At 49.3% G+C, this 11,107-nt stretch overlaps 1 protein-coding gene across 7 annotated transcripts; it reads left to right on the top strand.

The window, feature by feature from the left end:
* The first annotated feature begins 3,023 nt into the window (after positions 1-3,023).
* On the top strand, positions 3,024-11,042 carry NEIL1 (nei like DNA glycosylase 1). Of its 7 annotated transcripts, XM_081290972.1 has the most exons (11): positions 3,209-3,544; positions 3,910-3,973; positions 4,629-5,082; positions 7,966-8,085; positions 8,176-8,239; positions 8,465-8,564; positions 9,106-9,233; positions 9,561-9,588; positions 9,765-9,826; positions 10,019-10,184; positions 10,351-11,042. In XM_081290972.1, exons 1-11 carry the CDS (start codon positions 3,449-3,451, stop codon positions 10,416-10,418), a joined length of 1,350 nt encoding a protein of 449 aa, XP_081147098.1. In that variant the 5' UTR covers positions 3,209-3,448; the 3' UTR covers positions 10,419-11,042. The 7 variants fall into 7 exon arrangements, with proteins under 7 accessions (XP_081147096.1, XP_081147098.1, XP_081147092.1 ...); XM_081290966.1 differs by lacking the exon at positions 10,019-10,184; XM_081290970.1 differs by lacking the exons at positions 3,209-3,544; positions 3,910-3,973; positions 10,019-10,184 and adding an exon at positions 3,024-3,200.
* Positions 11,043-11,107: the final 65 nt, after the last annotated feature.

Raw genomic sequence — 11,107 nt, 5'->3', positions numbered from 1 at the left:
TATGTGAGGGTTTTTTTTTTCCTCCTCCTTCTTCTTTTTTCTTTTTTCTAATTAAGGGTTTTTGTGAAAGAAACCAAGTGACATTCTGACCTGGCCCATCACTCGTTTTCTCATTGCTGACTGAAGCCCCAAATGAACAGTGTGTCTGTAGATAGGAGTGTCTGTAGATAGGGTGCTGGCTCCTAGACTTGTGATGCTCTTGGCTCTGCCCTCTCTGCACTGGTCTTGTCCTCAGGTTGGTAGCAAGTGAGTGGCCCAGATGCCAAATGCCCTGTGTCTGCCCTCTACTGTAGAAAGAGAGAAGAACCCAGGCCTGAACCACTCAGTGGCAACAGCCTCCTCTAGCAGCCTCCCTAGCTCAGCTACCTTAGTGGAGTAGCATGAGGGTAAGAAACTTCAGTGATCCTGAGTGGTGATGTCCCTACAGTTTGAATGTGGAAGCCATGCTCTCCATGTGTGTGCACTGAGAAGGGCTCTGTGAGTGCAGGGAAGGAGGTGGCTGTCCACAAGGCAGGAAACAGGCTCTCATTGGGAAATGAATCTGCTAGCACCTTGATCACGGACTTCCCAGCCTCCAGAACTGTGAGAAATAAATTTAAACTACCCAGTTGGTGGACTTCCATTCTAGCAGCTAGAGCTAAGTTGTCTGGTCTCAGGATTGGCTTAGGCTAACCAAAGCTCCTTTTGGAAAGACTGATGCCAGGGTGGGGCAGGGAGAGTCCAAGAAGAAGATCTCTAGAACTCTACTCATCTTACATAACTGAAACTATATACCTATTGAATAGCAACGTCCCCTCTTCTGTGCCCTCATTCTGATAACCCATCATTCTCCTTTCTGCTTTAATCTTTGTTGTTTAGACACCTCAAATAGACATGCAGTATTAGTTCTCTGTGACTAACTCACATCACTTAGCATAATGTCCTGAAGGTTATCTATGTTGTTGTCTATGGCAGGATTCCCTTTTTTAAAGTTGGGATACTACTCTACTGTGTGTATATGCCACATTTAAAAAAAATCCATTTATCTGCAGATGGACCTTTAGGTTATTTCCATGTCTTATCTATTGAGAGTCATTCTGTGATGTATATTATATCCTGATTGTGGCTATAGTTGCACAACTGTATGCATTTGTCAAAACTCACACTGAAAAGGGAATTGTAGTGTATATAAATTACATCTTAATTGAAACAAATGAGAGAACAAAAAATCAAAGCATACCATAGGTTGCTTTAGTGATCACAAGGTATGAAACACTTTTCATAATGCTGAGGTCTAGCTGAGTGTGGTGGCACACCACAAGTTGCCTGTAACCCCAGCAACTTGGGAGGATTGTGAATTCAAAGCCAGCCTCAGCAATTTAGTGAAGCCCTAAGCAACTCAGACCCTGTTTTTATATATATGTAGTTGGAGATGTGGTTCAGTGGTTAAGCACCCCTGGGTTCAATTCCTGGTACCAAACAACAACCAAGAAATGCAGAAGTCTGACTGTCACAGCCTCCCCCATGATCAGTTTGATCCTCACTAAAGTGGCATAACCCAGTAGTTTGTACATCCTGATGTGATGCAATTTGGAGTATACAGCAGCATCTAAGAGGTAACCCTGAATGTGTATGATCCAGCATTGAGCCTTCATTCCATCATGCAAAAAAAAACTCCAGATAGTGGAACAAGTTAATGACACTCTGAGAAACATTCAGAGAAATCCTGAATGTGAATGTGACTCACATGTCCAAGGAACAACTTGAACTCTCAGAAAGGTCAGTATCAAGATTTAAAAAATAATAATAATAAAAGGAAGGATAAGGGGATGAGGTGGGTAGGATGGGAAAAACCAACTATATATCTGGTCATGGTGTCCCTAAGCAATTTAGCAAGACCCTGTCACAAAAAATAAAAAGGCTGAAGATGTGGCTCAGTGGTTAAGCACCACTGGGTTCAATCCCAGGCAAACCCCTCCCCCTCCAAAAAATAGTGTTTTGGGGACAAGTAGGGAGATTTGGATGTGAACTAGGTATTAGATGACATTAAGAAGCAGTTTTGGGGGCTGGGGATGTGGCTCAACTGGTAGCGTGCTCACCTGGCATGCATGAGGCACTGGGTTCGATTCTCAGCACCACGTAAACAAAAATAAAGATATTGTGTCCACCTAAAACTAAAAAATAAATATTTTTTTAAAAAGAAGCAGTTATTAACTTTTTTTGATATGATAAAGGTATTGGCTTTGCAAGGAAATTGCTTTTTGGAGGTAGATGCTGAAGTATTGGGGATGAAATGTCATGATTTGTCTACTTTTAAAGGCTTCTGGCCAATAGAAGTGAATAAATAGATGAGGGAGCAGAGTAGTATGATGAAGGGCATGTCATGGGTAGGGGCAGGCTGCTACAAAATGCAACTTAAGAGAGGCCTCCCAAGGTCCAATAGAGCCCTCTGTCCTCCCCATCTAGCACTACCTCCAGCTACACTGCAGCCACACAGCACTTTTCCAGGTTCTTTCAACCCATCTGGGAGACTTTGCACGGTTCCTTCTTGCCTGGCATACTATCTTGTTCACACTTTTTGTGCCCAAGGCTGTGACAGCCAGACTTTAGCGTTGTGAATCCGACGTAGCCTAAATGTCTCTGCAAAGCAACCCTCCCCCACAGGAGTCAGAACTATCCGAAGTGGGTTCAACTTCTGGGCGTCTGGTTTTTGTTGCTTCACTGCCCTTTCCACCCAGCAGGCAGTGACGATGTTTTTGTTTGTGTTATGATGGACACTTAAAGCCATCACTGGGTCCCCAGGGCCTACGTTTATGGTGCACCTGTGCATCCCTGCGCACAGCTGCAGTTGGATTTGCATTGGGACGTCACTGTTTCCTGCTGGGGGTGCTGATTCTGCTCGGGACTAGCGGACCACTTCCCCCAACTGCACACACCGTTGCAACTCAGGACCCCAGATTTGACCCCATTTCCTGCTGGCGTCGGGCAGCGGGAAGACAGGTTTTTCCTCCACCACCCGGCCAGGTTACTGTCTCTAAGGTTGTCCCACATCCAGGAATCCCCCACCTTGAGGGGGACCCATCTCAGTCTATGCGGTCTCCCTGAGGAACTACACTTCCCAGCAAGCGCCAGCGGGGTAACCACGACTCCCAGAGTTCCTTTAGGCTCTGGCATTAACCCCTCGGTGACTGCACAGTGCCTGCGATCCGCACTGAGCGCAGGTATTCCGGGAAGCGCGGGTGATGTGGCAGTGCGCCGCGGAGCTGAGGATGGGATGGGATGGGACGGGATTTGGGAACTTGGAGAAGGAAGGAAGCCAGAGTTAGCGGAGGACTGGGTCGCAGCGGGAGCGGGACAGGGGAGGGCCATAGAGCGCCGCCTCTTCGAAAACTTGGAAATCTGAAGGTTTACAAGACCCCGGCGGTGCCGAGGTGGGGGAGGGCGAAGTAAAAGCGTTTGTCCTGGTTAAATGCCCCCCAGCTACCCGACACACACCTTCGCCTCCAATCCCGAAAAGTCCTGGCATCAGACGAAAGTGGCAAAGAGGCTGGGCAAAAGTGAAGAAGTAAGTTAAACGTCCCTTGGGACCGGGGCGCCTACCCGGCATCTCCATTTTCCTGGAGGCCAGGGCCCAGAGCTCGGGCAGCTCTTCCTGGAGTCCCCACCTCCCCTTCGGGTGTATGAGAACCTGGCTCCGGCACAGACGTACCATTCCCTCGTCCTGGTCCTGGATCCCTCTCTGATCAGGCGAGCCCGTCGCAGTCCTGGCCGGCTGGTAGCTAACAGCCGTCCCAGTGTGGGTATGCAGCCCCCTGAGTCCCATCCAGCTTGGGCACGTTCCCTCCCTCGGTGGGTGCTGGGCAGATGCAGGGCCATCTAAACGGTGGGGTGATGAGTAAGCAGAGCTTACTTTCTGGGTTGCCATGGCAGGTAGAGGCTTGGAGACACGGTGAGATTCTTTCAGACTGTGGAAGGCCGCAAGAAAAAAGACAAGGTAGGGGGGAGGGAGATACTATCTCCAGGACATTGGAGAGGACTTCCCTCAAGTGTCCCAATGGAAGAGACTGCTGGGAAAAAGGCCTGGAGATGAGAAGAGCAGTGTGCTTGGAGCAAGTGTGTGGGGGGTTTGTGTGTGTGTGTGGGGGGGGGGGCATAAGATGCAGGCACCAGCAGGGGTTGGGACCTAATTCTGAAAGCAGGGGGGAAGCTGGGCCAAGTGGCTCAGGGCTGTTATCCCAGCAGTTTGGGAGGCTGAGGCGGAAGGATCATGAGTTCAAAGCCAGCCTCAGCAATCCGAGGCACTTAGCAACTCATTGAGACCCTGTCTCTGAATAAAATATAAAATAGGGCTTGGGATATGGCTCAGTGGTTGAGTGCAATCCCTAGTACCAAAGCGGGGTGGGGGAAGCAACCAGCAAATGGAAGGAAGACATTAATGTCCTGCTGCTTCCCCAGCAGAAGACAAGAGAGTCCTGCTCTTCCCCCACCTGAGCTCCCAGTTCCCTGACTGTCCAGTACTTTAGCCAGGCCAGCAGTTTCCTGTCAGTCCCAGATGGCCATGTCACTCAGTTCTTTGTAAATCACAGGTGATAATTACTACCTCATAAGGTGCCACCTTCCCCAACTTGTGGCCCTCCTTCCCCTTACAGGGCACAGCCATTCCCACAGAATGCCGGAGGGCCCTGAGCTGCATCTGGCCAGTCACTTTGTGAATGAAGCATGCAGAGGGCTGGTGTTTGGTGGGTGTGTGGAGAAGTCTTCTGTCAGCCGCAACCCTGAGGTGCCCTTTGAGAGCAGTGCCTATCATATCTCCGCCTCAGCCCGGGGCAAAGAGCTGCGCCTGACACTGAGTCCCCTGCCTGGGGCCCAGCCCCCACAGGAGCCGCTGGCCCTCGTCTTCCGCTTTGGCATGTCTGGCTCCTTCCAGTTGGCACCTGCTGATGCACTGCCACCCCATGCCCATCTGCGCTTTTACACAGCTCCACCTGCTCCGCGGCTGGCTCTGTGCTTCGTGGATATCCGCCGATTTGGCCACTGGGACCCTGGGGGCAAGTGGCAGCCAGGTCGTGGGCCCTGTGTCTTGCTGGAATATGAACAGTTCAGGTAGGACGGCCCCAGGTGTAATGAACAGGCGTAGGTCCAGGCCTGGCTCTGGGTAAGTGCCTTGTTGGCCAACGGGGTGTGGGTCTCCGCCCTCAGAGAGTTCCCTCAGATGTGGTCCAAGACAGTGTCCACGTCCTGTCCCTTAGCTCCCTGAGTCAAAGGATATGGAAACCTAAGACAGATGTGGGAGGTGAAGGAAGCCCAGAGGTGGATGGTTGGGCACTGCTCTGAGGACATAGAGCCAGTTACCATTGGAGCTGGAGCTCAAGCTCAGAATTCCACTCTGCTCCTTGGTGCTCCTAGGAGGCTAGGAAAGGTGGAGGGTTTTGGCAACACAGTAGAGGTGAAGCTACATAGGTGAAAGCGACCACCTAATGATAATAGTTTCTAAGTCAGGTTTTATTGCCCTACCACATTCTGCACTGTGTCCTGTGGTCTCCTCTATGACTAACCGTTGCCTATAGGAAAAGTAATAATTCATTTGGGATGTGATTCAGGTCAAAGATAACATGGTATCAGCCATGTCCTTCCCCCTAAAGAGGAAATTATGTATGAGTCTCTGTCTCTGTTTTGTGCGAGGCTTTATTTTAGGTTGGGGTTCAGGAGTGAGCAAGAACGTGGCCCCTGCTCCCACAGCACTAATGTTCCGGTAGGATGAGGGAACGAGGAAATACAAGATGAGTTCAAACAGACACATGCCTCAGGAAAAATCCAACAGGTGAAGGAAGAAAAGAGTGACTCTGAGGGTGGGGGAGTGCCTTGGGAACGTCCACTCCAGGAAGGTGATATTTGAGCTAAGGCCTGACAGAACTGAGCCAGCCATGTAACGCTGTGGAGGAAAGCATTCTAACTGGCAAAAATCACAGAGGCAAAGACCTGAAGTGCACTTGGCAAGTTCTCCCTCCTAGAGGGAACTTGTGTCTGCAGTTGTCACTTAGACTTGATCACTGCTGGCACTCCTCGTCTTCCTGGGCATGAAACTGGTGCCTCGCCAGGGAAACCTCTTTGCATGGTTCTGGCTTCCTTCCACTTCCCCTTTCCTAGGGAGTCAGGCCACAGGTTTTCTGCCAGCTGACACTGGAGTTTCTCATGATGAGCATTGAGGCTGTTTTCTTGGTCCTCCCACTGGGGAGCCTGTGGGGATCTAAGCCCCACCCAGCAAGTCTTCCACCCTTACCTTAACCCCAGTATTGCCTCGCTTTCCTTGTACCCGTCACCCAGTCATTCTTCCTTGATCTTTTTCTTTTTTTTTTTAAATTTATTTTTTACATTCATGACAATAGTGGAGTGCATTACATTCATAATTATCCATTCACAGCACAATTTTTTGTAACTCTGTATATAAAGTATGTTCACGCCAAATTATGCATTATACATGAACTCTTTTTTTGCATGAAATTCTTTTTTATATTTATTTTTTAGCTGCAGTTGGACACGATATCTTTATTTTATTTGTTTATTTTATGTGGTGCTGAGGATCGAACCCAGGGCCTCGCAGGTGCTAGGTGAGCGCTCTACCGCTGAGCCACAATCCCAGCCCCACATACAATTCTTAATACATCTTTATACCACTGTTTATCATATTTCTGTTTGTATATAAGGTATGTTGACACCAAATTCACATCTTCATACATTTTGTATAATGATGACTGTCTCCTTCCACCATCCTAGCTATTCCCTTTCTCTCTCCCTTTCCCTCCCCTCCATTCCCTATCTAGAGGTAATTTTCCTCCCATGCTCTCTCTCCCTACCCCACTTTGAGTTACCCCCACTTATATCAGAGAAAACATTGGACATTTCTTTTTTTGGGGGATTGGCTAACTTCACTTAGCATAATCTGCTCTAATGCCATCCATTTCCCTGCAAATGCCATGATCTTATTCTTTTTTAGTGCTGAGTAATATTCCATTGTATATAAATGCCACATTTTTTTTATCCATTCATCCACTGAAGGATATCTAGGTTGGCGCCAGTTTAGCTACTGTGAATTGTGCTGCTATAAACATTGATGTGGCTGTGTCCCTGTAGTATGCTGTTTTTAGGTCCTTTGGGTATAGTCCAAGAAGAGGAATAGCTGGGTCAAATGGTGGTTACATTCTCAGCTTTCCTCTTCCTTGATCTTTTTCCACAAAGAAATAAGATGCATTTCTTCATCAAGAATGAGGAGAACCCTGACAGTTGGAGGTGGGCTGCTGGGTGCTCACTAGCCAAGGGTTGCTCTCAAATGCCTTCTGCACATAGCCAGGCAATCTTTAGGGTCCTGAGATGAGTGGAACCAACCAATGTCAAATCCACATATGGTCTCTAACCAACCATGAATCCTAGACACTGTGTTGCAGACTGCAGACATCCCTGAGGTTCTGTGATGACCTTGTGCTGAAAATTGTCCCGAGTCATCTAAGGAATTTTGGTGATAAACACACAACCATATATAGATGCATGTCCCTTGAACATATTGCCTTTTATGTTTTTTGTGTGTCTGTTTGTGGTGGTACTGGGGATTTAATTCAGGGGTAATCTACCATAGAGCTATATCCCAGTGCTTTTTTATGTTGAGACAGGTTCTCACTAAGTTGCTGAGGCTGCTCTTGAACTTGCAATTCTCCTGTCTCAGCCTCTAAGTTGCTGGAATTACAGGTGTGTGCCACTGCACCTAGCTTGAACACATGCTTTTAATTGGTATTTTTCACCTTTCATAATAAATTTAAATCCATATTGTTCCCATTTAATAGATTGGAAAACTTAGGCTCCAGATGCCTACATAGCACTGAGGGGAGCTGGGACACCCAGTCTTCTTGTACTCAGGAACAGGTTCTCTCAGGCCCTTTCCCCTACCCCCGGGGTTTGGGGATGGGTTTTATGCATCAGGCTGTACCCTTCCAGGGAGAATGTGCTACGAAACCTATCAGACAAGGCCTTTGACCGGCCCATCTGCGAGGCCCTCCTGGACCAGAGGTTCTTCAATGGCATTGGCAACTATCTGCGGGCAGAGATCCTGTACCGGTCAGCAGGCAGGCCAAGGGCATGAGGGCTTCAGGGGTAGGTGTGCCAATACTAATGCTTAACATGGTCTCCTCTCCCACACCACTCCAGGCTGAGGATCCCTCCCTTTGAGAAGGCCCGCACTGTGCTAGAGGCCCTGCAGCACCACCGGCTGGTGAGGGTGCCAAGAGGGAGGGGTGATGCATGAGCATGCATGTCAGTACCTTATGTTGGCATAGGTGGCAAGGGCATGGGTATCTCCTGCTTAGCTCAACAATGTGTTTGTAGGGGGAGGAATGAGCTGCCTCAGAGTTTTGGCCAAGCACAGAGAGGAAGTCTGTTGCCTTCAGAGTGGCCCTGCCCCATGCTGACAGCTAGGTCCTCCTTGCCCCTTCTTCAGAGTCCAGAGATGACCCTGAGCCAGAAGATCAGGGCCAAGCTGCAAAACCCAGACCTGCTGGAACTGTGCCACTCAGTGCCAAAGGAAGTTGTTCAGCTGGGTGAGACCTGGGGAGGCCAAGATGGCCAGTGACTTCTGCTTCGGCATACTGTGTAACCCTGGGGCAGTTCTCTTTGAGACCCGGTTCCTCAATTGGAGGAGGGAGTTCATAAACCTGGTTGTGACCAAAAAGACTAAGCTTCCTCTTGGCAAGTGTCTGTTCCCCCAAGCCACCCATGTAATGGACAGGGCAAAGATTCTTAACCCTACTCCAGGGTGGGGAAGCCATGACTCAGAATCACACAATCAAGGTGGGAGGAGAGGGGCTGCGGATGTGGCTCAAGTGGTCACACACTCGCCTGGCATGCGTGCGGCCCAGGTTCGATCCTCAGCACCACATAAAAACAAAGATGTTGTGTCTGCCAAAAACTAATATGTAAATAAAATATTAAAAAAAAAAAAAAGGTGGGAGGAGAGGGAGCTTGGCTCCCTGGCTCAGTCCATCAGCTTGTGCAGCTGAAGTCTGGGCTAGGTTGAACCAGACTACCCACTTCTCAACCTGTATCTGCCCTCTGACCTCCGCTGGTTCCTCTGTCCCATAGGGGGCAAAGGCTACGGGCCGGAGCACGGGGAGGAAGACTTTGCTGCCTTTCGAGCCTGGCTGAGGTGCTATGGCATGCCAGGCATGAGTTCCCTGCGGGATCGGCATGGCCGTACCATCTGGTTCCAGGTTTGGGCTCTATGGCTGGCATAGGCAAGAGATTCTAGGGAAGCCTGTGGGGTGGAAGGCACAATAGGGCAGGAATTGGGGTCTTTCCCAGGTGGAGATGCCTAGGACCTGTGGAGGCTTCTCAGGGGTCACCGTTCCTGACCCCTAGGGCCTAGCCAGTGGAGCAGTGCAAGAGCAGGACAGCTTTGTTGATATGAACTAAATTTGGGGGAGGTTTTTACTAGGTGGGGAACTATATTAATCTGAACAGCTGTGTTTCACCTCTCCAAGGAAAACTGCCCCTACCCTAACCCAGATTGATTCAGAATTGTCCTTGTACCATTTTAGGGTGATCCTGGACCTCTGGCACCCAAAGGTAAGCAACTCCTCATGTAATAGGCTGAGAGAGCTATAAAGAACTTGCTTGCAAGGGCTCTAGCACCTTTCATCATCCCATCCCTCTCAAACCCCTGGAGTAATCCCACAGAGTGGGAGTCTAGAGAAAGGGGCTGAGGCCATAGGATCCTCCAGCTCCAGTCTCATGTCCTACAGGGGGCAAATCCCGAAAAAAGAAATCCCAGGAAACACAGCTTCAGCCCAAGGAAAAATTGGAGGTATGGTTGCCAGCTCTTCCTTCTTCCCCTGCACTCTCTCCTGCCCTGGCCATGCCTCTCAGGCCAGGGTCTGGCCATATAGGCTCTGGATGAAGTTGGGTGGGTTGGGGTCAATGGTGAATCCCAACTAACCTCAGAACTGCTCTGAGGAAAGCCCGCCATGGATTCTCAGGGACACGTGTCTCTGCCTAGGACCTTCCACCTCCAAACAAGGCCCCTTCCAGAACACCAAGGGCTAGGAGACACCTTCCCAAGAAGACTGCAATACAGCAGCCTGAGGGGACCAGCCTCCAACAGGACTTGAAAGCTCCCACAGTCCCTGAGAAAGGGAGGAGGAAGGGGAAACAGGCAACCACAGGTGGACTTTCTTCAGCATCCTCTGGGGAGGGAAGGGGGCCCCTAGAAAGTGTCTCTTCAGGATCCAATGGGATGGCAATGCAGGACTATGCAAACAGAGATGGACGCCACTGGGACCAGCCTGGCCTGCTGGTCTGAGCCAACTGTTTCATCTGTTCTCCCCACAGAGAGTGGACCCTGGAAAAATAAGGCTGACAATCCATCCAAGGGATCTGGGAGAACCTCAGCCTCTTAGCAAGAGACTTGTGTTGTTTGCATCACCCTTTCCTTGCCAATAATCCGGAGGCCCATCTGAATTCCTAAGTATTTTAAGGGCTTTATGTCCCAAGCCTGTGGCTGTTCCCTACACAACTGATATTTTTCATTGTACCTCACCTTCCACATTTAATTTTGTTGTTGTAGATGGACACAAATACATACATTATTATTTTTTTAAATGTGGTGCCCCACTTATGCTAGGCAAGTGCTCTACCACTGAGCAACAATCCTGGCCCCACCTTCCACATTTTTTAAAGCCCATGTGAGAAATGCATTTTTAAACTAAATTAATAAAACTGAATTTTCTTGGCACTTCTTGGGCTTGCTACAGAAGTTCTGAGATGGAAGGACCTGCTACTTCATCCTGAGACAGAGCTCCCATCCCAGCCCTCGAGATTAGCTATCAGAAGACAGGGCCAGTCACTTGGCAAAAGTGTGGAGACTCTGGCTTCAGATAGCCCAGCCTCTATAGCTCTTCTAGTCTACAGTTCTTCAGGGTCTCTGGCTATTTCACCAGCCTAACCTGGGCTACTCACAGCTTCTCTGCCCGTTGGCACAGGGGAAGAGCTTTTTATCTCAGGGTCTCTTGGCATATTGTCACCCAAGGTCCCCAATCTCTGTCTCAGGGGCACACAAAGGTCACCTTTGATATTGTCTCTGCTTCTA

This window comes from Spermophilus citellus, assembly GCF_964194105.1.
Source record: "Spermophilus citellus genome assembly, chromosome: 4".
Lineage (NCBI taxonomy): Eukaryota > Metazoa > Chordata > Mammalia > Rodentia > Sciuridae > Spermophilus > Spermophilus citellus.
This window is presented reverse-complemented; position numbering and strand designations above follow the sequence as displayed.

What these genes read in the sequence shown, in the direction of transcription:
- NEIL1 (XM_081290972.1), top strand. Translation starts at nt 3,449, where the DNA reads ATGCCCCCCAGCTACCCGACACACACCTTCGCCTCCAATCCCGAAAAG. An exon ending in CTGGAATATGAACAGTTCAG is followed by an intron (nt 5,083 to 7,965) that starts GTAGGACGGCCC and finishes GTACCCTTCCAG; the next exon opens with GGAGAATGTGCTACGAAACC. An exon ending in CCCTGCAGCACCACCGGCTG is followed by an intron (nt 8,240 to 8,464) that starts GTGAGGGTGCCA and finishes CCCCTTCTTCAG; the next exon opens with AGTCCAGAGATGACCCTGAG.